Source organism: Numenius arquata, chromosome 12 (genome assembly GCF_964106895.1).
Source record: "Numenius arquata chromosome 12, bNumArq3.hap1.1, whole genome shotgun sequence".
Taxonomy (NCBI): Eukaryota; Metazoa; Chordata; class Aves; order Charadriiformes; family Scolopacidae; genus Numenius; species Numenius arquata.
The window spans coordinates 29,098,123-29,124,795 of record NC_133587.1 but is presented as its reverse complement, the minus strand read 5'-3'; the positions used below and the strand labels follow the sequence as shown (position 1 = coordinate 29,124,795).

Genomic DNA, 26,673 nt, shown 5'->3' with positions numbered 1-26,673 from the left:
TGGTGTTCAGCTGAACCAAGCCATTACACGGTCGTTCCAAAAGTTAGACTATTTTATGATAAAGAAAATCTGTGGCTAATAACACAATTTTATTTTGTCATTGTATTATACTATGTCTTTCTTACTTGACTGCTGAATCACACTTAAACAAAGCTTAAGCAACACACTGACTGCACTGGAGAGAAATAATCCACTCTTAAGTTACTGGTTAGCCATTTGATGTAATGGTATTTTATGTCAAGCACTAAGCATCAAATTTTGTGATAAGTACCAACATGAAATTCAGGAGAGGTCACGGTGTGATGTTTGCTTCACAAATGCAAGCTAATATCTTCATTGTAGCATCCATGGAAGATTCTGCTTGTCAGTCAGTTATATGGTATCCATGCAGTTCAGATGTTTGAAGGTAAACCCTACATTGTCTGTGATTCTTCAGCATGCATTGGAATTCATGACAAGTCCTCTTTTCTGGCTTTAACGGGGGTTTTCAGTTACAAGAAGCCTAAGGTAGTTGTACTCAGTGTTGAAATATGGAGAGTGAGTATTAGGGTATGCATGATCCAGAGAAACACTTGGTTTAAAACTCCATTGGTGTTTTGCATGAGGTATGGGTATACTGGGATCCATTCTGAAATATAGTTTTGGAAAACTATTGCCATTATCCTATACTTTTCTTAGTTGATGAAAAATTATCAGAATTTCTAAGTATCTGTGTTTCTTCTTTCCAGGAACATTGTCGTAACTATTAAAGGGCATAATGCAGAATCCTTTAACTTTTTCTGCAGGTATAGTATACTTTCTATACTTTTTTTGAGAAATTAGAGGCTTGTGATTCAAAATGTGGAAGAATATCCTCGTTAATAAATCACTGTATTATTTGTGTCTACTATTCTACTCTAATAGGATTTTTTTTTTAAAAAAAGAAGCTATTGTACTGCAGCATTTATCACTTCAAACAATGAAAATGGCTAAGCTTGTTTTCTTCTTTAAGACATTGCTAATTACTGTTACAACCTGTAGTTGAAACGTGAAATATGTAAATCTGCTTCTTGTCTGATTGAGCAGAATTAAGTGTTCAGGGTTTATTCCAATTTTTTTAATACTCTTATATTTGAAAATCATTGTCATATTTGACCGCCATATAATTGGGGGTCAAATCTATTTGCAATTTATGCTGCAAGACTACCAAAAAACAACAAAATAAATGTTTAGGAAGATATATTAGGAAGAAATTCTTTACTCTGCGGGTGGTGAGACACTGGAACAGGTTTCCCAGAGAAGTTGTAGAGGGCCCATCGCTGGAAGTGTTCAAGGCCAGGCTGGATGGGGCTTTGAGCAGCCTGGTCTAGTAGGAGGCGGCCCTGCCCATGGCAGGGGGGCTGGAACTAGGTGGTCTTCAAGGTCCCTTCCAAGTCTTAACCATTCTATGAGTCTATGGTTTTCTAAATATAAACTTATATATTTTTTAGTGCCTTTTCTCCAGCATTGTTATCCTTATCAATTTTTTTTGTGTTTAACTATCTTTCTTTTGTGTTTTGTCTCTTCAAAAGTCATCTTTTGTTGATTTATTTTTCAGTAGGGTTAGTGTCTTAAATTTTTCCCTCTGTTGTTAGTTAGGGTATTTGTGCTGCAACTGTATATTCCTAAGCTTCTAGATGTGCAACCGTAACTTTAATTTCCTTTCCCTTTTGATCTGTGTCACAATGGTAATGTTTAAATATGATTGTTAACTTGAATGTCATTTTTAACGATACTTCTTAAATGTGAATGAATGGTTGATAGATATGACATAAGCTCTAATGGACCTCTCGGAACCCTTGCATGCTGTCAGTTAAGTTTCCATTGTTAGTACTTATGTTAATTAAGAAAAGCACTATATATTACTTAACTTGAAGCCTTGAGCTTTTACTGTCATGTAAGTTTATACTTTACCTGTTTTGTGAGGAGTATTTTTATGATACTGTAATAATTCTGAGGAAGCTATTCCAGGAGGATGTCATGCAAATTGATCTTAGTTGATGAGTTCTGTGTCTAATGGGACTATTCTTTCAAGGAAGACAGTACTCACTGTTGTGTAAAGCTATCCACCCTGCAGTGTGCTCTACATCTGCATGCTTATGACTGGAATACTTAATTCTAATACTTAAAACCCTTAATTTAATTTTTCCTTTAAACAACAGGAATTTGACCACTGTTGTACTCGAATGTGTTATCTTTATGTTAAAGCCATTTCTAAATAACAGGAAGATAATATAGACTGTGAAACTGTTTGCAAACTTGAAACTGATGAATCATTTGCTTTGAGATTTTTTTTTTAAGACATTTTTTTTTTCTAAACAAAAATCTATGCCAGTCAATATCCTGTTATCAACTTCCACCCAGTGAATTTTAAGAGCCATGTTGTAAACCTTGGAAGTGAGGGTTCATGTTAGAGATCATAACCAGACCCTGGCCAAGAGCTATACCAGTGTGCAGTCATTATATTGTACAAATATACTAGTCTCAGTATATTTTTTTGTATTCTTTTACTATCACTCTTTTTTTGTCCTCGTATCACCCATCACTTTTGTTTTTTAAATGTGTTGTGGCACTTTGAAAATGTTGAGGCTATTAGCAATTTATAATGATTTATGTACAACTATAACATTGGAACATTTCTTACAAATAAAAGGTTTGAAAAGAAACGGTATTGGAAGTAGAACCTATCCATCAATTACATTCAGTATAGCATTTTTGTTAGTCTTTCTGTGCTTCGAAAGTGCTTGTTATTTTTCAGTTGAGTATGGAAGTATTGGTTAGTGCAAGTTCTTTGAGTGAGAACAAAAACCCTTCACTGCTACCATTTGTCATGTAATAGCAGAAGTTCTGTAATTTGATACGGACTTCTTCAGGGCATCTGTATTTTTCTCGATTTAAAGTATGTGATAAGAAAGGTGAGTATCATTTACATAACAAGCAATCGTAACTCCATGTTCAAACAGATGCACTTGTCTGAATAATTATAAATATTTAACTTTTAAGATTTTAATTTTTTTCCTAGGAATTATGAAATTATCATTGAGGCATCATATTCTATCATTCACACCCATGTTCATATTTGCTGTTGAGCAAGTGCTGAGTTTTTTTTATAGTGCTCCATAATGACATAAAATACCAGTGTGCCTTAGAGAACCGGAATACCTTTGGATGAGTGGCGCTGTCAGATTTAATAAAATGTTTTTGTTAAATGACACAAACGTGAAAAAATTGTGTCTTATGCAATTACTGTGCAAAATATAAGACTGTCCTAGTTTATCTAGGAATTTATTTAATACTTTTTTGTCTTTTTAAAATATACATTGGAAAAGTATATCACAGGCTGAAATCATAGTTTTGCTTCTTGGGTGTATTTATTTTAATTTTTCAAAAAGTCTAGTTTTCTTAAAAAGCCATTGTGTAGTTTAATACATTTTGTATCCATGTTAGTATGGTCATTTGGTGCTGGGAGATCTCAAACTTCAATTAGCCATGTAAATGTGTTTCTTAGCATCAACTCTCACTTTGCTGGAACCCCTGCTGCCTTTATATCATTAACATAAATGCAGGTGCAAATAGCATTTATGTACTTTGATAGAAAGCAGTTGGAGACATTTCACTGTGGGACACGACACTTTCAGATTGTGTACATCTGTTCAAATAATGTATCCAAGCCAGTGACATGAACGCAAGGATAAAAACATCTGCCCCTGAGACCGTTTGCCATACAGCAGATGCTTACATCTTTATTTATGCAGATGGTTTGTGTGATGAGCTGAGCAATGATGAAAGCAAGGAAGTTTGACAAAGATTTCAGGGTATTGCTTGGGATGGGAAAATATGTTGGTAACAGGGCTTCGTTTTCAGATGTCAACCAAAAGAAGAACATCTGTTATGAACACTGATGTTTTTAGTAACGTGGATGTGTTATTTTGGATGTTAACTAGGTTAACACAAAATCAGTAAAGGATTATTTTTTTTTAAAAAAAACAAATCTCTTGCACGAAAAGGTGTTCTCGAGTTTATACAAAACATTGGATTGACTGAAGAGTTTGCAAAGGTAGAATATTTTGAAAGGATAACATAACCTGTGAATTTGTTCAGAGGTTGTGTGCGGTGCTGTAAGAGAATTGATGACTTTGGGGATTTTTCACTTTGAGTTGTATTTAGTGTTATGAAATTATTAAGACAAGTAGTTTAGCCTTTCTGTTGGTCAAAGATGACTGTAGGGTAGTCGGCTTGAGTCTCAGGTCTAAATAGATCTGGAACTTAAAAGAAGGCACAGCCAGTGTGCCTCTCCCAGCCACAGCCAGGCTGGCCCAGCTCCAGTGGCGGCTGGAGGCAGCGGTGACGGGCGCCCGACTCCCCCTGCTGGACTCTGCACCAAGGGCCTCCTTTGTCTGCCAGCACAGGCCAGATACACATGATTTTAATTAGAAATCTGCTGATATTTCTGCACACGGCAGGTTAAGGATATCATCTTTGGCCTACATTCCTGTGGACTGCATTCCTGTTTTCATTCCCTCGTATGCTGGCACCCGTTACAAGTGTTCGCTGATATATTATCACTTACCAGCAGTATCTTCTATCAATTCCTTTACAGCACATCCAGTAACCTCTTGTGAGAACCGGGGCTTTGTTTAAACAATACAGTGGCGAGCATGGGCAAGCTTAACAATGTCAATAAGCATTGCAAATAATTGTAATTATGCACTGGGGAAAGACAAGCATTCAGATACTGCAATTTAAAGTATTTTCTGCTACATCCTGCTGCCAGAGAGGCCTAGCTACGTTCAGATTCAGCAGCAAGTGATGATTTTTTATATGTTCTGAAAATTAATGTATTCCTAGCCAGGGCCATAGTCTTTCTGAAGATGTTTTAGTTTTCCGGTGCTTTATAGGGCTGTGTCCGTCTTTAAAAAAGTATACATTTCTACTTGAAGTACTGTGGAGATCCTCTAATCTTTATTTTTGTTTTAATCCTTAGTGGAATTGACTACAGGTGGCAATGCTTTGCGTATCTCAGCCAGAGCTATATAGCCTTTTTCTGAAGAAATTTGGGTCATGAAGAAAGGAGAGGGGGCAGCTAGAGCAAACAGAGCTCCTGCCTAGAGATTCACCATTCAAAAGTTAGATCACTTAGGTAATTTTCAAAAGAAATGAGCTATTTACGAAATTGCTCAGAAGATACTCTCCAACAATCATCTAAGTTTAAGGATGCGTTCTGGCCCTTTCTTTGGGGAATGATAAACCCTGTGTATAGTTCATACTGGAAGACACAAAATAGACCAGGCCAGGCCTGACAGTTTTCTGATCTTTGCTTCATCTTTAATGAGGGAGCGCTTTCCGAGGTTTGTAGCACAGAACTCACCATGAAGGTGCTTTTAATGCCTCAAGTAAAAGATAATTTGTCTGTTGAGCCAAAGTGGTGAATCAATTGCTTGTTTCCTCTCGCATGGGGGATCTGTGCAGCACTGTGTACTCTGGTCATCACAAAAAAGCGATACTCTCTAACATGAAAGAAATGTTGCTCTTCTGTTGTGCTCTCTCACTGGTATTGGCAAAAAATAAATTTTGGATGTAAGAGGCATAATTCCCTTACTGCAATCAGACTTATGTCCCTTTCTGTCCCGTGGAGGGACGGGTGGACGGTTGAACTCTCAGTAAGATGAAGATAGATTAGGCTCTCAGCTTATTTGAGAGGGGAGCAAGAGTCTAGTCAGAAAATACTTCATGATTTATTCATAAAATGGTCCTACTTGACCTTTTTGTGCTGCATAGTTTCTGAAGAATTCTGTCTTCGATTCTGTAGCAGACCTGATCATTATTGTTTCCTGCACTTAAGGAAAAAATAAGTCTATTAATTACCACTTATATTAGGCATATCAAGATTTTGTCCAGGTTGATGTGATCTTGATAGACCTTTTAAAAAGGACTTTACATTGACATTGACTTTACAGTGAATTAATTACTGTTTAGGTCCATATCTTTATTGAAGCTCACTAAAAGAAATTTCAACTGGCAGGTGTCCCAGAAAACAATTTTTAAAAATCCAATTACAGTCTTTTCTTTTGAATCTTCTGTTTGTCCCCACCTTCTAGAGTACCTAATTCACATTCGCAATGCCATTGAAGTTTTATGAATTATGAGTTTATGACCAGTGCTAGCATCACCTCCCATCAGTTATTTTCTGAACAATTAGTTCCCCCAAGTGGCTGCGTCACTGAAGCCTTGCCTTGCAAATCTCCAGGGATGGTATCCTCTGTGGAACAGAGTGACTGGGCAAAACTGACAAAGATAAACCCCTGGATTTGCAGCGATACAAAAATTTCCTTTCTACGCAACTGAATCCTGTTGGAGCAATGTGGTCTCTAGATAATGCCCACTTGAAGTTTGACATGGGTGGTCGCTGAAACTAGCAGAGGCAGAGCAGAAGCTGAAACACACTGTCTTTGATGATGTATCTAATAGTCTTTCTCAGACACAAGTTCCGTGTTTCAACAGAAAAGAACCCATGTTTTCATCTTTAATAGTGATTTGTGTGGTTGCAGAGGCCAGGCACCATCTTTAGCCCATAGATTTATCTGCATAAACCTTATTCCCAAGTTCTTATATTGCCATAGTGAGAAAAGTCTGTATGTGACTTCTTCAGCTGTAAAGGTGGAAAAAGTTATTAATAATTACAGATGCTTTATGTCTAGTGCTCTTTATGTCAGTTTTCATTTCTTGATATGAAAATGTTTTGATCTGCTTAAAACCTATTAATTATGTAAACCTTAATGTGAAATGAGTAGCTTATAACTTGAAAGACTGTGCCTTCAAAAAAATGGAAAGCTTTTAAAGTTTAAAAACACTGCATGAGAGGTGTTAAGAAAACATGTGGATCTGCTAGTAAATGTATTTTACATTCATTGCAAAAGAATGTTTAAAAACCTCTTATGTTATGTTCTGACTTTTAGGAAAGACTTCCAAGACTTTCTTCCTTTATACAGTAGCACAGAAATGGCTTTTTTTTTACAAGAGGTTGTTTGAAGCCTCGCATTGCCCACATTTTATATAAGGTGTTGCTTTTGAATATTGATTTACCCACATGTGGCCAATACATATGATATTAGAGCTCAAAAAGGTTACCTCGAAGCTGTTGGCTACTTGTTGTACCCTATAGAAATAGGATTTCCTACGTATTTAAAATGTTACTTATGCTGGAACATTACAGAGAGGTAAATGTTCAGTACTGCTACAGAGTTTACTTAAAATCTATGATGAGAAATCTAAATCTATGAGAAATCCAAAATGTTGTCTTATTATTGGCATATATCAATGTACGGTCAATAGTGAAACAAGGATGTTTCAGGAAAATAGGACTGAATTAGGTAGGAAACTGAAGAACTTCCCTAAGTATGAACTATGTACCCATGTTCTTGGATTACTGTATGAGTTATCTCTCCAAAGTGACTGTTTATGCCAAAAATAGTTTTAGCTTATTCCCACACTGAAAAACGTCACTAGAAATTTTAAGGTTGGACGTCTGTTTTAATGGAGTCCAGTTAATTCAAAAAACCATTTTTATTGTGTAGCTTTGTTGTTGTTCTTCGGCTAGAAAGAGTCTTTTGGAGACTATTTAAGGAATCCAGGAAGTATCCCACTGCTCACAGATTTTCTTGAAAGGGACTATCATCCTAATTCCTTAAGATAATAAACTTGCAAAGACGACCTGTCTAAATGATAAAATGCTTTGTGTACAACTAGCAAATCACATTGATGCTCAAATCAGAATTGATTATATATAGCTTTAAAGAGGTCTAGTTTTTCCTTTTAGAATTTAAATAAACTATTTTGATCTTGTTCCACCCATAGTATACTAGAACACGTTTTCTAAGCCTATTTGTACATTCTGTATCTTAGCATTTTTGTGAATGATGTACTGTGGTTTTCCAATCTTGCATTAGAACACTTATTTTTTATTTTTCTAATCTATTTTAAATTGCACAAAAGGACTCCTATGTAGACATAATTATATTATTCTTAAAAAAAACCCAAGTACTGAAAGGGTAAGAAATGCAAGATATGGGATTATCCCTGTGGCTTACATTGCTTCTGCTTTCCAAATCACATGTAATAGTAATGCTTGCTACCCATCTTAAGTCTGCGTTTAATTCCCATACCCCACCCTGACTCTTTGGCCTGGATACTTTCCGAGTCGCATTTCTAGTTCTCTTGTCCTTTTCCTGCTTGCCCTGGATGTATCCTAGTTTCTCTTCCACACTCTCGGCTCGGCAGCATAGAGATAAGGAGAGCCTTTTCCTTGTTCCAGTTTGGGTGTTTGGACCTAAGGCTATAGGTTTAGGAAAAATCCAGCTCCCTGAAGCAGGAGCATGTTCAATAGAATGTAATCATTGGAAAAATTAGCTGCTTAAAGTGTCTATTGAACACCTGCCAAGAGCTTACAACTTTGCCAGATTTGGGCAGCTTTTCACAGGCAAAAGAGACATTGCTGTGTCAAAACTCAAGGTCCTTGTCTAGTGCATAGATGTGTTACTAGATTATTCTTTTTTTTTTTTTTAATTTATTTTTTAAATACAGACATACCTGGGGATGACCACCACTTTCTGTTGAAATTAATTTTAGAAAATTGTCTGAAGCAAATACACCAAACAGAACATTCTGCCCAAATAGTTATTATTAGGCAAAGATAGGAACAACTGCAAATTAATGTTTATAATGTATAGAGATGGGCATTCCTGATTTGTAGGCTTTATTACCAACCTTACTTCATATAGGTGTGTGGCAAAAGTAGTTTTAAACATAGAAGGCCGAATTCTGTTTTCTAGAATAGTTTCACTGGTCTACATGGGATTATAGAAAATATAAATCAGCATAGAATTTAGCCCCTGTATTTAAAAGCCTCACTGAAGCTACTGAACCTTCATTTTTCTGAGCTTTTTGTTTTGGTGCTGTTGACTGTCTGCCATGACACTGAAGCTAAAGCATCCCATCTGTTTACCATATTAACCAGCTATCACTTTGCATTTGGCATGTAATATATTAGATTTTAAAGCGTTCCTTGAGGAGAGAAAAATGGCAAACAGCAAGAAGCAGTAGCTTTCTTAATGCATTAACTGGAAGTTAACGTTTTGTATTGTAGTTTTATATTGTCTTTTTCTGGGTTTTGTTGGTTTTGGGGGTTGTTTGGGTTGGTTTTTTTGGTCCTGGGGTCTATTTATAACTGATTGAAGCACTTTTGCAGGTGGTGTTTTTTTGCATGCTAATCCTGCAGAGAAACATTGTGTCCAACAAAGTATGCTGGATCAGCAAAAACAAGAAACTTGTGCTGGAAAGACAGTATCCACAGGTACTTAGTGTGTATGCAGATTTGGTAAAATGAATCGTTAACTATCATTGACAGAAATAAATCTAGTATTGTCTGTTAGATGTTGTGCTTTTTTTTTTTCTTTCCCAACAAACAGATATTCTTCTTCTCAAAGTCAGCAAAAGACTTGGCAACATAAACATACATTTAATAAAATATTTCATTAATCTTTTTCATCTGTATTCTGGCTTTCCCTTCCAACCAAGGTGATCCTTTTTTTTTTGGTATTATGTACTGTCACTTTTCCAGTCATATACAAATTAAATACATACCTACACAAGTGAGGTGGTCCTGGAAGGATTATTTTAAAAGCTGACACACAGTGGTTTCTCACATTTTGGTGGTTTATTTTAATGTTCAAAACAGACCAGATTAGTGTGGAAAATTAAATTTCTTCTGATGCTTTCTACAGTGTCTGAGTCAGAGACTTTCATGCATTATTGATTTTTTATTTTTTTTTTATTGGTGTATCACTGTCCAATCCTATAGTATTTTAAGGTTATTTAGAAGGGGTGAAAGCTTATGACATCGTGCAAAGTTCTGAGTGATTTGATACTTGCAAGTACTAGCATGGTAACCATTAATCTTTTAACAGACTTTTAAAGTAAATGGATTGAATTGCATTTGATTTAACCTTGTGCTTAATTATTTAAATGTGTCTACCTGTTGCCCCAACTCCATGCCTGTTTGAAAGACTGAGAACACAAAGTTAAAAATGAGCTTCACGTCATTCAGATACTAAATGTAATGTTTTCATTCATTTCCTTTATTCTTTATGAAAATTTTAGAGAAAGTGTAAAAATTGTTCCCTTCCAGTGAAGGACCCGTAGACTGACATGTAGAAAGAACGCCTAAAATCAAGGGCCATCCTCAAAAATGCCATTGCTAATCCTCCCTTAACTGAAAATTCCCCTTCTTAGATGGAAGACTTCATGGATTTACGTAGGCATGAAGGCTTTTCCTCAGGTCACAACTGACAAGCCAAAAAAGAGTGCTTTGAATCAGAGACAGAAATAGTTTGGAAGAAGGTATGGAATAGAAGCGGAATGTCCCTGAAAGATGCATATTAAGTTTCCAAGTGGCCCTCTGGTAGCCAGACAGCCAGAGCTTATTCAAGACCTTCAGTGTCAGGGTGGCAAGGATGTGAATTACTGTAGTGATCTCTGTGTACAAAGGAAATTGTTGAACCTTTTCACCAAGTATAAATGGAAAACAATAGCTTTGGTCGCTGATGCTGCTTGCACACTCTGGGTGGGGTCAGTAGGACCTCCAGTCTGTGAAGTGACTGGTTGCTTTTTCTGGATCTGAGATGCTAAACAGTTGTTCACCAGTTCTTCCAATTAGCTTTCCCAGTCCACAAGCGAAATCTTAACCAAGTCTGGAGGATCATCAGACAGCTAGTCTGCATCTAGCCCATCTCTATATTTAGACACTGGCTGAGCTGCTTAACTGTAGCAGCTGTGTTGGATGAGAGGGAAATACAGAGTTGAGTTTCCTTTGCTTACCAGAGGTGCTGCAATGAATATTTCTGCGCTAAACTGTCTAATGTAAAGCTGGGTGGGGAGAAGAAAAAAAAAAAAGTTGTACTAAAGGCTGATACCTAACATAGCTTGCCTGGAAGACGTATTTATGATAAAATCATGCTAGTAGGAAAAAGAGCATTTGTATAAAAATTCCTTCTCAAACAGTTATATCAATGTTTAGTATTGTGTTAACTGCATAAGAAGGATATTGATCTAAACAGACTGTTTCAAAGAGCATTTTGTCATTAATATTCATGAAGGTCTTGGCTTCTAGAATGATACTTTCTTGTGGAACGCTGAGAGAATATGCGGAGGGACTTTCTTTAAAGAGAGAGAAGTGATTTTACTGCCTAATTTTGCAATAGGCAAGTCAACGTGTTTGAGAAGCATACGCTTATGTTTAAAGCTAGTGTCATGCGTTATTTCTACAAATGCTTCCTCCTAATCTCAAATTTACCTCTCTTTTGTGGTGCTTTGGCTGCTGTTTCGGCACTTTGTAGAGGTGGCATGTCCACAGCAAAACTTCCATCTTTTCCTGAGCTCGCATCATTTGCTGCCATTGGTTGGGGAGCGGTGCCTTATAACTGGGAGTGTAACAGGGAGCAGTCTGCTGGAGTGCTGGCTTTCCTAAACATCTTCCGCAAATCAATGAATGAGATTTTGAAATAAAAAGGGAGAGGTACAAGCCAAATGTGAAGAGAGAATGGAAACTGCTTTGTGTTGAATATTGTGGCAAGCTGAATAACTGCTGATTTGGAAAAAGTCTTTAATGTCAGTAGTATATGGCAAGCATAATCTGGAAAATAATAGCAGACTCTGGCCCCTAAAAGAAAACTACGCTTGTTCTGTCATCTGCCGTATTTAAGCTGTATAATTTGACCTGTAACTAGCACTGAAGTTCAGGGCTAGTCTGGTTAATGATTACAATATTTTACATCATTTTATTGTACTTCTCAGAAGCTCTTTAAAATGTTTCCTCAAAAGCAGCAACAAGAAGATACCATGTAGGAAAGAAAAAAATAATCTGAGTATTATTAGCAATTAAGAACATAAAGGATTCTGTATAGGTAGTGGTGGTTGTTTGGCAAAAATGGAAGTTCTTAGTGAGAAATAGTACAAGCTCCTACCTTTTGGAGAATGGAAAGGGCTGTAGGGAAACAGAATTTTAAAGTTAACCATGTTTCTGCTTTTTCCAGGTTGCACAAACTTTGGGGCCCTGGACTTATTCCTGTGTATAGGAATCTTTTTTTATTTTGGGGCAGGATTTCTGTATGTACACTAGTCTACTCTGCACAAAATGTCTAGAAATTCTGGACATCTCTACAGACATTGAGCAGAAAGAAAGTTAGGGTGGTGCCCAGTAGTTTCACTTAATTGGGGGGTCAGGGAGGTGCATAATAGACTTCGGGTTTGGTGCTTTAGATAGAAATAAAAGGTTTAAAGTTTTATGCTCAGGTTAGTTCCTCTATGATAGTGTCCTCTTGAGAAGCATGAGACCAACTGTGTATGAACTGTACAGTTTATATGTGATTGCTCAGTGCATCTAGCATGTCCTGAAGGCAGTAGATTTACTGCACATGTGCATACCATAAGTATGTACATACAGCTGTCCAGGAGTTCTGGTTGTGAAATGTGATAGCTCTGTAATTTACAGTGTGTTGCAAAGTGTGTAACATCTGAAAAGAACATCCAGGATTAAGATAAACTTACTAGAGTTTCCAGAGTTGGTAGTAATTCACAGCTACCTCTTTTAAGTCTGTAACTGTGTATAAACACATTTATAATACAAGGCTTTAAAATAGTAAGGAGTGGAAACTTCCCCATGGAATTACCTTATTGCAGTATTTCAGGGTCCCAGCATTTATTTTTACATATTCTATTCAAATGTGGTTCCTCTCTCAAAATGAATTTTTATTACATTGTCTTTCCAAATCGCCTTTCTTCCTGGTATCTTTGTAGTGTGGTTGAGAATTTTCAGTGGTTGAGATTTTTAGGAAATATTTTTTTTTTTCTTCAGAAAACCTATCCCAGTTTTTGAGAACTGGAAGCATCCGTGGTTGAATTTGAGAGTGGATAATGGGGCTGTTATATGAAGCAGTAGTGGTACAATTAACTATATGTCAAATCCTTTTTTATGGAATGTCTGAAAGGTCAGCATATATCTCTGCTGCTTAATGCAGATTGTATCTTACACATTTTACCTTTTTCCTTTTATTTGTTTTACTTAATTATCCTCACATTCTTCTTTACTAAAAATGTTTGTGACATTTACCAACACAAGTAGAAACAGGTAGGAACTGTGATACAACCTTGATAAATCACATCTTTCAGGAAAATATTTGAATAACTTACTACAGTAATTCTACTGTGCATTAAAGGCACATAAGCAATGTGTGTGATTAGGTATTTAATAATGGTACTTTTTCCTCTTGAGTCCTCTTTGATTTTATTACACATTATTTACATGTTTTATAGCAGTAATTTTTTTTAAGACTTCATCAGGTAAGCTTTGGTCTGTATCTGATAAACTCCCCAAATTCTAAATGTTACAGAAACTCTGGAAGATAGTATGACTTTGAGAGATACGATCAGAGCATCTGCTCAGAAAAGTTCTGCATCATAGAGTTTAAATCCTGCCCCTGGTAGTTCTTCCAGCTGAATATTGGCAGCGTGCTAGTGCTGCTTTTCCAGGGCAGAAAGGGCTTATAAGTGTATTTGTTCTTAAATGCCATGTAGATTCTAACCTAGAATGAAGCATCCATTTAAGATTAGATTAGAAGGTTTTTTTTTTTAACGTTTATATTCAAGCACATTGTTTCAGGGAGTATTTTTGTTTTCTCCATGATACTTTTGCAATTCTGAACTTAATTTAGTGGTCGTTTAAATACCTTAATATTTTGAATAAGTTGTGTGTAATAGTAGCCATCGTATGAAGTTTTATTTTCAATACATTATTTTTTTAAAGAGAAATGCTATATATTATATTACATCTTTGTTATGTTATTATTACAGGTAAACAAAAATCTCCTTCGGATATAATACAAAGTTTTCAAAAGAAAAGTCAATTCAGGACCATTGCTCCAAAAATGGTACCAAAAATTTTAACATCTGGAGTGGTTTCTTGTCTTCAGTCATCTTTGCCTGAGCAAAATACACCAATTTCAGCTGCAGGTTCTAAACCACTGGTGGTACCAACTCAAAACTATGCTGTCATGCAGGTGGCTGGTCACGAGGGGACTTTTTCTCTGTTGGCCTTGCCTTATGTTGCCCCTGCCCTAACACAGCAAGTCCAGCAGTCAAATGTGGCCCCTTCTGAAAACCTAAAGCTGCCCATCCCTAGGTACCAACCTGTAAGAAGTAAATTGCTGAGTGACAAAAAACCGTCACAAATCTCTGTTTTGGGTACACATAACAAGATACCTACCAGAGCATCAATCTCATCACGGACTTCCCCCATGACTACTTTAACTGAAGACTGTGCTGAAACTCATTCTAGTTCAGATTCAACGGAGCAAGTGATGCTAACAGACCATGACTCAGCTGAAATTACAGTTGCCACATTAGTAAATAAGAGCAATTGTGTGGAATCAGGATCTCCTTTAGTGATCAAAACTGAAATTGCTAATGGTGATGTCTCTGGACCATCTCTAGTTAAAGACTCTTTATCCAAGCTGGCAAATACAATCAGTCCCGTGAAACTAAGTCTACACTCTGTGAAGACAGCATCTGAAACCACAAGAGAGCCATTCATAACATCTGAGAAACTAAAGGAAAAACCGACAAATTCTACAAATTCTGTTGCTGTCCTGTCACCGGCAGTTTTTGGCAGTACAATACAGATGACTCCATCAGCACCAAAAGGAAAACTTCCTATTTTGCCTTACTCAAGGATGAAAAATTCAGTGTTCTGTAAATCTAAGCAGAATACTAATGTTACAGATGTATCTGGTCCTTCACTGAGATCTGAATGCGAAAAGATACCAGCTTTGGCAAAACCCTTTCATGTTCCTTCTAACGCGTCTGATAAGCGATCAGCTGCATCATTTACACAAGTCCCCAGACAAACCATTCAAGAAAATACCCTCTCTCCATCCAATAAAGCGGATGTCGACAGTCTTAAGAAATTGAACAGTGCAGCCTCTAAAAGAAGAGGCAGGAAAAGAAGAGCCACAGATGATTTATTGGCTTTTCAGGCCAAGCGAAGGAAATGCATCATTAATAAGTTTAGAGAAGGGAGAGAGAGGGCAAAAGTTGATCTTCAGCCACCTGAAGACAAAAAAGCAGTAGCAGTGAAAAAATACCGTAGCATTAGACCAAAACCGGTGGTGGTTGTGCAGGATCTTGCACCACTGACTTCTGCAGCAGTGGTAGAGACACCATCTCCTGACCATTTAGACCGAGATAAATATTTGTTAGGAAGTGAACTATTTGAAAAAGTAAGTTACAAGCGTAGTGATGCTACATCAGCTAAATCAGGTGATTTAAGTAGAAATACGTGTTCAACCCTACCTAAGCTGTCGTATAAATGTTATGTTTGTAACCATATCTTCCAGTTTAAACACCATCTTCAGGACCATATAAACACACACACAAACAAACGGCCTTACAGCTGCCGAATCTGCCGGAAAGCGTACATTCACTCTGGAAACCTGAGCACACATATGAAACTTCATCACAATGAAGGCAAACCGAAAAAGCTTGTGTGTTGTGAATTCTGTGCTAAAGTTTTTGGCCATGCAAAAGTGTATTTTGGTCACCTAAGAGAAGTGCACAGGGTTGTGATCAGCACAGAGCCCTCCACGAGCGAGCAACATCTGCAAGATGCTTTAAAGAAGAGAGACAGCAATATAAAAGAAGCAGAAGAAGCAACGGAGAGGTGAGTGTTTTCACTCATTAAATGCTAATGAAAACGGGATTTCAGATTGTCAGTGGAAGTTCATAAATATCACTGTTATGAAAATTTTTGCTTTTTCCTCATCTTTTTTTCCTGCGAAGTGACATTCCTAGTGGTTTAAATATTTTGTTAAGGAATCTAGTCAATCCATTAGACCATCTGGTATATTTTAGCTGATTTATTTAATATAAATTATTACTGACACTTGAATATACAAAGTAATTTTGTGTATATTCTAATAATACCTAATGTCCTTCCAGCAGATCTATTTTGATCAGTTGATTTCTCACAGCTAACGCTTTTCTGTTTACCTGCGCTGTCTTCTGTGCTCTACCCATTTTGGGTTTTCCCCAGAAGATAAATAAACCAACTGCAATAAGTGCAAAGCAATTCATATTTCAGTATTAGCTTGTAGTTTGTTTACCCTATTAAATATCATTATCCCATTTCCTTCTCTGGAGCGCTCTGAGCTAATCTGTCTTGTGTGTTGATTACTGCTGCTCTTGCGATCACTTAGACAAGTAGACAAGTTAACATTTACCATATTAAGATGCATAGAACGTTCTTTTTTCCTCTGCATTATGATTTTGAGGTGAAATTTCTTGACACAGTATAAACGTTGGCTTTTTTTTTTTGCTTTTTCTTGTTCCACTCTGCATTTACTTTCATTGGAGTATACTTTAAAAAGCTCAGGGCCCTGACCTGATGCCTCACTATGACACTTTAATTTTATACGTTTTGCTTTTCATAGCTCCACTCCCTGGGGCATCAGTTAGAAATTTTTAAGGTATTGAACCTAAGAAACACCAGTGCTTTTCTTTCAGCCTTACTAGCCTTACTACAACAAATCATTTAGTTTATCTATTTTGTTGAGTGATGTGTCTAAACGTGTATTACGTGGTCCTTTTCGTAGTCATAGTGAGAAGGTTTCTGTGGAGGTCTTCTTTTGATTGGCCTAACTTAAACCAGGGACTTGCTAGCTCTGTGTGTGTATCTTTATACTGCAGAGCTGTCCTAAATCAGTGAGAGGGACTGTCCAATTGTAAATTAGGTATTTAAACTGTTTAAATTGTCTTGCAAACTTTTAGGGAAAAAACTTTGAAGTTTCATTGTTTCCGTCTTGGAGTGGGAGGTAGGACATGGTTTTTTCTTAAATTGACCTTAGATCACTCAGTGTAAACAAGTTACTTTCTTTTAGTAATATGCTACATGTAATACTCATTTTCACTTTTTTAGCACAGAGCTAGAAGTATTTGGATTGACCTCACTAAGTCAGGAACTTAAAAAAATGGTATTAACTTTTTATTAAAAGGTTAGTGTTGTTAAAAGATTATTTCTACCAAGGCTAATTTTGGAGGCAATTCTTAAACTCAGTAGTGTTGAGTAACATTTGGTTTTAGTTGTTTTCTAATCAGCCTGATTATTATTTTATTTCTCTTTTTTTTTTTTTCCTGTTCCAAATAAATTAGATACTGTAGCAACGGTGCCTGTTTTTAATTAAAAGAACGTTTCATGAATGTCAGCTCTTCTTGGAACTTATAAAGACACAAATTGCCATCTCTATTCTGCACATGGTTAATCCTGAAATAGTTCTTATGTTCTTTTTTTAACAGGGGAAATAAGTGCAATCTTGAGGACCTATTCCACAACCCAGGAGAAGTGAAATTACAGATCAAATGTGGTCGATGCCAGTTTATTGCACAGTCTTTTGGTGAAATGAAGTTTCACTTACTGTGCTCTCATGGAGAAGAGATCCAGGGAAGGGTAAAGGAAGGAAACAGAGGAGCTAAGGGGGAACTGATCAAACACACAACCCACTTGTGGAAACAGTGCAATGAGAAAAGACATTCAGCAAAATGCAGTGCCCATGAGGAGTTTTATACTTTTCCAAAACTGAAAAGACAGATACACTTTCACCATCAAAATAACGTCGATGTGTTATCTAAAAGTGAACTGACTCAGTCAGGAAGCAGTGAAGCAGCCAAGATGCAAAATCTAGGTTTTGGTACACCAAGCAAAAAAATAGAAATTTGGTCTAAATCAGGCTATAACTGCATTTTATGCAAACAGTTATTTGAAAGAAAAGAGGATCTTTGTAGTCATTGGCAGAATCATCATAACTGTGAAGACCCTTCCATTTTATGGACAATTTTTAGTTTGTTATCAAAACAAGGAATTATTGAACTTTCTAATAATGGTGAATATTGAAGCCGTACTCTACAACAGTATGAAAAACTTAAACTACCAAATTGTTTATGTTTTTTTGCTGTGTTGCTAAACTAACTCAAGAGATGTATCACTTCAGAGGTTTGTTTGGTGAGTTTGGGGGTTTTTTAAGTTATGCTAACCTTTATTTTGTTAAATAGAAAATGTATATATCCAGTAACCTTCCAGATGGGTACATGCAAGCCCATTATGAAACACTGTAATTAAAATTCATGCTTAAGGAACTTAGCAGCAGCAAATAATACTAATGGTTAACACAAAGGAAAAAGATTCTCAAATTATACTATATGCAAAGAAATAAATCAGTTTATATGAAATAATCTCAATCTTGAATAAAATAAAAAAACAGACTCAAGTGTAATTTCAGTCCCAAATGGATTTCCAGATTTTATGGTAAATATGTATTTCCATGCAGTTCTCTGAATCATTTGAATGTGCATACATGCAGCCAGCATTCAGGAGCTTTATAATCTATAATTAAAGAGCTTCTAATTCTTATTTTCTTGATTTCAGTGTCTTCAGCCATGTTCGTTGCTTGCAGGTTTGTTATTGGCAGGTCTTTTAGGTGTTACATTCTTTCCTGGTAACAGCAAAAGTGAAAAATCTACATGTATTTTTTTGCCTGTACTCTCTGCGTTGAAGACGAGTTAGTTGCCACCCATGAAGGTGGAACCATCAAAGCTTGACTGCTCTATGAAAAAAAAAAAAAAAGTTTATTTTAAAAATAGTAGTTGAGTTGGTTACTCCTGGGAAGCTTGACATTCCGCAATAGACTGCATGATTCACAGTGAACTTTTAGCATGTTCCTTGCACCTCCTGTGACAGCAGCAGTACTGCTGCCAGCACTGTTAGCACTCTGCCTCTAACAGTCTTGGTAAATAGCTTTTGTACCTCTGCAGTTGACCCAGTGTGTGTCTTTAAAGGGAAATTGTTCCTGCATTATGGTACACATAATGAGTTTTTTTTCACTTGTGTTGCCAGATTTACTGCACTAGAGGAATTGCATGCGGCACCTTAGCCTTCCAATGTCAGGAGCCAGTAACAGTTGCCTTACCAGGATGCAAAGCTGTAGCAGCCTGTAGTGCAGAAAATAGTCTGTGTTGTGTCCCCTGCTGCAGAGCAGGCATGGGAAGTCACCATTTCAGCACATCTCCGAGGAGGCAAGTCAGTTCAGGCTATCAGGAGATGGAGTTCTAGAGCTCAGATTTGATGAAGAGGTCATTGAACCGTCAAATCTAGTTTGAAATTGTTGTTAAACTGCTGTTACTTAAAGCCTTATGTACCTCTGAACTATTTTGGGAGCAATAATGGAGACAGTGTAAGAAGCTGCAATATCACTATTCAACAGAAGTCGGAGCACATCAGAGGGCAAACGGAAAAATACACCAGTACAGTCTCTACAGTACTACTCTGTTCATTTCTTCTTGTGGTCAAGCTGTAACTGAGGGATTGCAATGATGAAAGAGTCATTCCTAAAATGCCCTGTGTGGCCTCTCACTGTTTTGCACAAATTGTGGTGATGAGAATATGAAGAGAGATCTAAAAATGTTGGGTTTTCTGAGTGGGATTCCAGAAGCTGTTGCAATATTTGTGTATGTATTTTGTTTTTAAATATTAAAGGCAGTTTTGATGAGCTAATAGTTTTCACTGTCATTTCTTCTTGTATGGTGCTTTGCCTTGGAGTCGAACTATAAGACTGGAGCCAAGAAAAACGAAAGACAAAAGGAAAATGCTCACAGAACTGTACAGGTGCTTGGTAAGGTGGAAGAATCCCTGTGGATTTTCACAACTTCCTTTCTACTTTCTGTGGCTATAAATAATACATATTTTGTGGTTGTTGCTTTGCTTTCATATATTACTTTTGTATGCTGAGCTACTTTAAAAATTCTACTTATTCTTGGGTATGACACACCCATCTTTTAATGCCTACAATATATATGTATTTATTTTCATTGGGTAGATGGAGAAGAATGTATGGCATATTTGGAAAGGTATAGCTAATTTTAAAGTCAGTGTTTCATATCAAACTGAGACTATATTTAACTTAGTAGAGTATGTTTGCATTTAGAAGCATTTTTTTCCCCCCAACTTAATCCTTTAACTTTCAAAATCAAACAGCTTGGTGTTTTCTCTGAAACAGAAATGTGAGAACAATCCCTCCTTCACATAGTTATATCAAAGGGAAGTTCATTCCCAGCATAAAGCACACATTTTAAGTGTTGGGCAAAAAAAAAATTAAAAGGTTTGATCATGTTCATTATTTAGAAAAGATATTAAATCACCTTTTTTGCAAAATCACCCATCTCTTGGTATAGTTTAAAATGAACGCGGCTCTGAGACGGAGTCCCTCCTGTTTGGGAACAGCACCAATGACGGCAGAGTTGTCCTTTGAAAATATTTTCAAACAGTATTTGTTAAAAATGGTGGTGCATCAGAGCTAGTGATGTAGATGAGTTGTTTGATGGTGTTTATCAGGCAAGAAGAGTCACTCCCGTTCATTTTTTGTAAAAAGGGGGGGGGGAGTTTCAGTCATGGGAGGAAGGAGGTTTGGGACGAGGGAGTGGGTTGCATTTTTTTTTTTAATGGAATTTTTCATGTACAGTCTTTTCATCATATTTTTGTGCTTCTCTCCCTTTCTCTAGTCCAGGCCAAATGGGTAAAGAGGTCTCAGCTTTCAGCAATTTAAAGCCTGAAAACATATTTTAAAGCATGGTTCTAAGTCACTTCTCAGTGTCCTCGTAAATGTTTAAAATTAGAAGCCTTTTTTTTCTGAGGCTGAAAGCATTCTTATGTTTCAGGCTATTACGATTATGGTAGATTACGAAAGGTTGGGATTTTTGAAAATAGCTTTGCATTAAATACAGATGTGTCCTTTGTTTGAAATATGTTTGTTCTGCATTTGTGTTCATTTTGATAACATTCGGAGGTATGAAGTGAGCTTTATTTACAGCAACATTAAATAGTGTGTGTTTGCTGTTCAGCAGAAGGGTTGTTATGAATAGAGTTTGCTGTTTACCTTGAAGCTGGACAAGTTAACATCTGGCTTTGCACATAAATTATATTTTTAAATTGTTAAAACGAATGTTACTGTTGTTGTAGCTGTAGTTTTGTTCCCCTCTGATTTTTCATTAAGTCTCTGTTTCAGCTTCACTATTCAACTTTAAAGGTGTTCCTCACATGGAAAGTTGTTCCTTCATCATCACACCATAAATAATCAAAGCTGGAGGAGTTCCATCACTCCTCTGGCTTGCAGAATATTGCCCTTCTCCAGCTGCAGAGCTACAGTTTCCTATGGCTAACTTGACATAGTTGCTGGCAGTAAAAGTTTTACTTCATTTATTTATTAGAATTTAGATCTCTGCTGTTTAGCCCCATCAGAGTTTCTGTCATACCTCATTAGATACTTATTTTATCTACTATTCACTGAGCTCTTTAGAGAAAGTGTCATAAGAAGGATGAACAGGTATTTAGGAGAGCAGATTTCAACCCTAACTTTGTGCAGATGATGCTGACGTTTGAGAATCACCAGCTTATCTAGGCTCAGCCTTGTAGTATATTATATTTCTACAACACATCCACCTACATGCGCATCTATTTTGGAACAAAATGTGTACTTCAAATTCAGCTGTCAGTTATTATTATCAAACCTGTACAATGTGAGTTTGTGATTATTATGCATAAAGATGAAAATGCTATTAACTGTATTAGGTTTACTTGTCAAATTCCTTACAGCTCTGAAAAATGAAAATCTGCATGCTGAGTATGACACAGAAAAAAAATGGGGTCTCATGAAGAAAATTCTGATGGCTTAAAGGTTGTCCTCATTTCAGTGTGTGCTTTTGTAGCTTATCTGTCACATTGTAGGATTTTCTCCATGCTTTATTAAATTGCCATAATTTTTCTTGGCTAGGAATACTGAAGAAGACCTGAGCTTGCAAGCAAGTTTTGGGAAATAATGTCTTTACTTCCTTTCCCTGTAAAGGCAGACACGTCTGTGAAATCAAAATAGTCTTGGTGGCCTTACATATACATGCACAATGTGGGGCAACGTGCAAGGTTTGGACTTCAGTGTGTGACTTTATGTGGCTGCCCGTTCTTCAGCTCCAAAGTAGAAACCGCAAATCTGAGTGTAAAAATAACTTCGTTTTCAGACTTGAGTGAATTTCTAATACTTCATTGACAAACCTTCAAGAAATCCTGAAAAATGACAATAGCATACTTCTCCACTTGTGCTTTGTTTAACAACTTTATTGACGTACCGGGAGTGTTCTAAAGTATGGTAGGTCTCATGCTATCAAGTACAAAGGAGACTTTCTCCCTTCCATTTTTTTTTTTTTTTTTTCACATTTCATGGACTTCTCTGTGTAAGCATTAGAAATGATGGGATGAATTATGATTTCTGCTGCCCAGGAACATTATTCTGAAGTTATTTTGCAGAAGTTTCCAATTTAATCTAGAATAACAGATGAAAGCCGTGAAAAGGAAATTCTGTTGGAAAGAGATATGTAAGCAAACTGTCCCATATGTGGATTTCTCTGCACAATTACACCACTTTAGATGAAATTTATAGGTGATAGGTCTGGTAGGTACAAACAGTTTGTTCTTATCCAGAGTTATTTAGAGTGGTCAAGAGAAGTAAGAATTAAAGATGTCCATACCTTCTCTTTGACTTGAATTTTGTTAAATGTTTGTTAAATTTTGTTAAATGCTATGGCAGTCCAGATCATGGTCCGAGGCATATAGGTACTCAGACACTTCATAGGGCACTTGCAGCTTAATTCAGTGGAGGAAAGGGGAAGAAATATGTCAAAGAAATAGTGGTGATGAAGGTTGGCACAACGTATATAAGGTCATGCTGCAGTGTGACTAGCCTTTGATGGTCTGTAAATGTGGAAGTGTCCTGTAGTCTTAGTCTGAACTTCTTCCTTCCATGCCCTGTGGTTACATGGTTCCAGAGTCTGCCCCCACCTGGGGTAAGTCAGTCTGGAGCATCCTCAGCTTCCTTGGGCACGAGCTCTTCCAAATGGCAATAGCTGACTTTGTGAATGTCCTCTTCTTGTGGTGTCTCAGTTACACACTTGTAGTTAGGTGAGACACATGCTGGCTGCTGAGACCAGCTGCTTGAAATGTAGTCTTTAAGTTTACTATGGAAAGCATCTTTTAGCTTTACTCCATAAAAGTGAAATCAAATGCTGCATCAGTTCTTGGCAAAATAAGAAAATGGCTCACTCCGTTTCCTGCATATACAGCACTGATAAGTAGTAGGGAAAAAAAGTAAATGGTTGCTATAAGAAAAAGAAGCTGTTAAATGTGATTTGGGGTCTTTATGTGCTGTTGGAAAAGACTAGAATGTCCCATCGCCAAGTCAGAATCATAAACTGCAATCAGGGAAGTTCCATAGAAGCATCTCATGCAGAGCTGGTGGTGTAGAGCAGCAATTTGGAGACACTGTGGCTGAGATGTTTTCCATCTTTTCCCTCTTGTCCTTTTCTCCCTTCTCTTCCTTCTTTCCCCTCTCTTTCTCCCTTTTCTTCCTTCTCACCCTTTTCTTCTCTCTTTTCCCTTCCCATTCTGCTTTTTTTGCTTTTTCAATTTTGTTTCCCTAGCCCCCCTACCTTTTCAACATTTCTGTGAGCTGTTCTGGCCGAACGCAATTTGTAAATGTCTGATTTGACAAAGTCAGCATTGTGTCTGGCGTCTTTGCTACTAGCCAAAAGCCTGGAATTGAGTAGTTGTGAACGCTATTTCACAGAATGTTTCACAAAAACACTGGCTGGAGGGGACCCCGCCGGTCAGCCGGGCCAGCTCCCGCCCTGAGCAGGGCTTAGCACCAGCCCGGGAGCAGAGCAGAGCTTGGCCTTTTGGAAACCCTTTCGGTTGCCGTTCCCACTGGTTCTGTCTCCAGTGGTGGAGTCACGAGCGTAAACAAGGCTTCAGTAGGGGGGGCTGATACTTCAAGCACTGTCATAGTGCTTAAAGTGCGGGGGTTGGTCTCTTCTCCCAAGTCACAGGCGACAGGACAAGAAGAAACGGCCTCAAGTTGTGCCAGGGGAGGTTCAGATTGGACATTAGGAAAAATTTTTACACTGAAAGGGTTATTAAGCACTGGAATGGGCTGCCCAGGGAAGTGTTTGAGGCACCATCCGTGGAGGTGTTCAAAAGACGGGTTGACATAGTGCTTAGAGACATGGTTTAGTGATGCGTTGTGGGGTTTTTTCTTTCTTTGGTTTGGTTTGTTTCTGTTTGATTGGGTTTTTTGGTTTGGTTTTTTTGGGGTTTTTTGTTTTTTTGTTTTTTTTTTTAATCAGAGTTAGGCTGATGGTTGGACTAGATGATCTTAAAGGTCCCTTCCAACCTAGACAATTCAGTTCTACTCTGTAAGCAATTCTGTGAGATTTGTAAAGAAAGCACAAACCTTGGGACAAAAAAGTGCCCCCCAAGTCAAATAAAGTTACAGTTTCAGCTGATGGTCCTTCAGCAGTGAGAACTTCTTTTGGCACAAAACCCTGTTGGTTTTGTTGTTGTAGACCATGGCCAAGCCTCTTGTCTACCTGTGTGGAGCAGCTTATGCTCCTTTGGCTACTCTGCTCTTCCTAGGCCTTTCAGCATTTGTGCCTTTCACATGCAATGAATATACTACTTTTTTCTACAGTTGATTTAGGACAAAAATAAAGCGTTTTATTTCCTGTATGCGAAGTAATTTTGTGCAGCTTCAGCTTTAATCTGACTTTTGAACATAGACCCGATCAAGGAGATCCATATACCTTCCCATTGCTAGAAGCAATAAATGACACGGTGAGGGAGGAAAGCAATAAATATCCCTGCCACCATACCTTTGAAGCGGTGCAGTTGCTTTCCACTGGAAGTTTAATTTCTTCATGTTTTTAGTTAAAAGCTTTTATTAATTTTAACTGAAGTATATGCACTGCTCTACTTCACTATTCAAATAAATCCTTTTTCAGCTCTTGAGTCCTTGGAGCTTGAATCCTGTCCAGCCATTTTCTGCTATCTGCCAGTTCCTTGCTAAGTGCGGACCTGACACTCTTGCCAATGAGTCCACCTTCGTGCCATTTAAAGTCATCTGCCGCCTCTTCTCTCCAGCTAATGAAAGTTTGCAAGAAGACGGTTTTTAAAGGGAACCAGCTCTAGAAGCCGGGCCATTTAAATCACACAAGTTAATTAAAAGCAATTGCAGTGAACTATAAAATAGAGAAGCGGTACAGATTGTTTCAAAGCTCACTTATTTTTATTCTCTTTCGTGAATAATTGGAGAGGAAGTTTTCCGGGGAAGAATTTGCTTTTTTCATGCTGTTTTATGTGCTGCTCTCCTTATCCACTTTTCCAACTCTCCTGAGTACAGCAGAGCAGAGCAGAGCCCAGCCGTGCTTCCTAAGTCGATTGCATCCTGTTAAACTCACAGCACCGTTTTATTTTTACCTGGTGAGACAGCTGGGCTGATAAATGGATGGGATACTGGCACTCCAGGAGACAGCCACAGCGTCTGCACCGGTTAATAGTCTCATGTCTTTCAAAAGCAGCATTTCCAGTGTCTTTATGCACCCCCACACACACGATCACACACAAAATTATAAATGGATTAAGTCTGTGGAACATTTTTAACTTGTGTGCTAGTGTCACACTGTACAGTGTATTCCAGTAATTTTTCTTTTATTAAAATGCAGGAGCAGTGTCATTATTGTATTGCTATATAATAATACATGATAATGCATCTAGGGCTGATCTGAACCCTGAAATACACAGTGCCCACCTGCGTTCTTCCAGGAAATTGGATTAATTGTTGAATTGTTGGAATTTCTTTTAAAAAGCGTGCTACTCCTGCTGGTTAACACCACATGTAGGGTTGAAACGATATTTCTGAGAGTGATTTATTGGTCCGGCAGAAAAGCCTGGTGCTAAACCTTTCCAGTGGGATTTGCTTACATTAGGAAGCAATGCAGGTGGCAGTCTATTTCAACACGGAATGGATTTTTACCCCTTTCTTCCTGATAAATGAAGTGCTTATGTAAGGTGAGAGATTGAAAAAAATGAGAAGCCTGAAGCCCTTAGAGGATCCGCCTGAAAGCTCTGCACGTGGGCAGAGGAACGTGGAGTAAATCTGATGTGGTTTCCGTCCCTGCTGGCCTCAAGCGTGGTGGGAACCTGCTGGCTGCGCTCAGCCGTCCTGGGGACGCTGCTCAGGAAAAGCTCCTCCCGGCAGCCCAGAGGTCCCATTTGGAAACATTCAGCATCATTTCGTCCGTCACTTGATAATAAATCATTCCCATACCTTCATGCCAGGCATCCTTTATTCGTTGAGCTTTTGTCTCGTGTTTTCGTTTTGTGCATAATAGACAGGATCTGGGCTTGAATTAGTGCTCAACAAATTGTCTGCTCTGAAGCTGCATTGTATGCGAGGCCGCTCCCTTTGGCTACCGCTGATACGTATCGTCTTTCTCCCAACTGATTCATTCAGTGTCGTTTAATGACAAACATTTGATAGTTTTTATTGTCAAATATTATATGTAAATCTCTTAACAGTGTCACATTCTTAAATTATTGTAGCGCTTGATTAAATTAGCCCTTTTAAAAGGGATGCAGGTTCACTAATAGTGTTTCCTGCAATGCGCATCTCTAGAGAAAACCAA

The 26,673-nt window shown here is 37.6% G+C and overlaps 1 protein-coding gene across 2 annotated transcripts; it reads left to right on the top strand.

The window, feature by feature from the left end:
* The first annotated feature begins 728 nt into the window (after positions 1–728).
* Positions 729–19,664, top strand: ZNF438 (zinc finger protein 438). 2 transcript variants are annotated; one of them, XM_074157302.1, is made up of 4 exons: positions 729–785; positions 9,263–9,367; positions 13,921–15,784; positions 17,416–19,664. In XM_074157302.1, the coding sequence occupies exons 1-4, from the start codon at positions 758–760 to the stop codon at positions 18,008–18,010; spliced, it is 2,592 nt and encodes an 863-aa protein (XP_074013403.1). In that variant the 5' UTR covers positions 729–757; the 3' UTR covers positions 18,011–19,664. The 2 variants fall into 2 exon arrangements, with proteins under 2 accessions (XP_074013403.1, XP_074013404.1); XM_074157303.1 differs by lacking the exon at positions 9,263–9,367 and having other exon boundaries at positions 750–785; positions 17,416–18,724.
* Positions 19,665–26,673: the final 7,009 nt, after the last annotated feature.

What these genes read in the sequence shown, in the direction of transcription:
- ZNF438 (XM_074157302.1), top strand. Translation starts at nt 758, where the DNA reads ATGCAGAATCCTTTAACTTTTTCTGCAG. An exon ending in TGGAAAGACAGTATCCACAG is followed by an intron (nt 9,368 to 13,920) that starts GTACTTAGTGTG and finishes TTATTATTACAG; the next exon opens with GTAAACAAAAATCTCCTTCG. An exon ending in GCAGAAGAAGCAACGGAGAG is followed by an intron (nt 15,785 to 17,415) that starts GTGAGTGTTTTC and finishes TTTTTTTAACAG; the next exon opens with GGGAAATAAGTGCAATCTTG.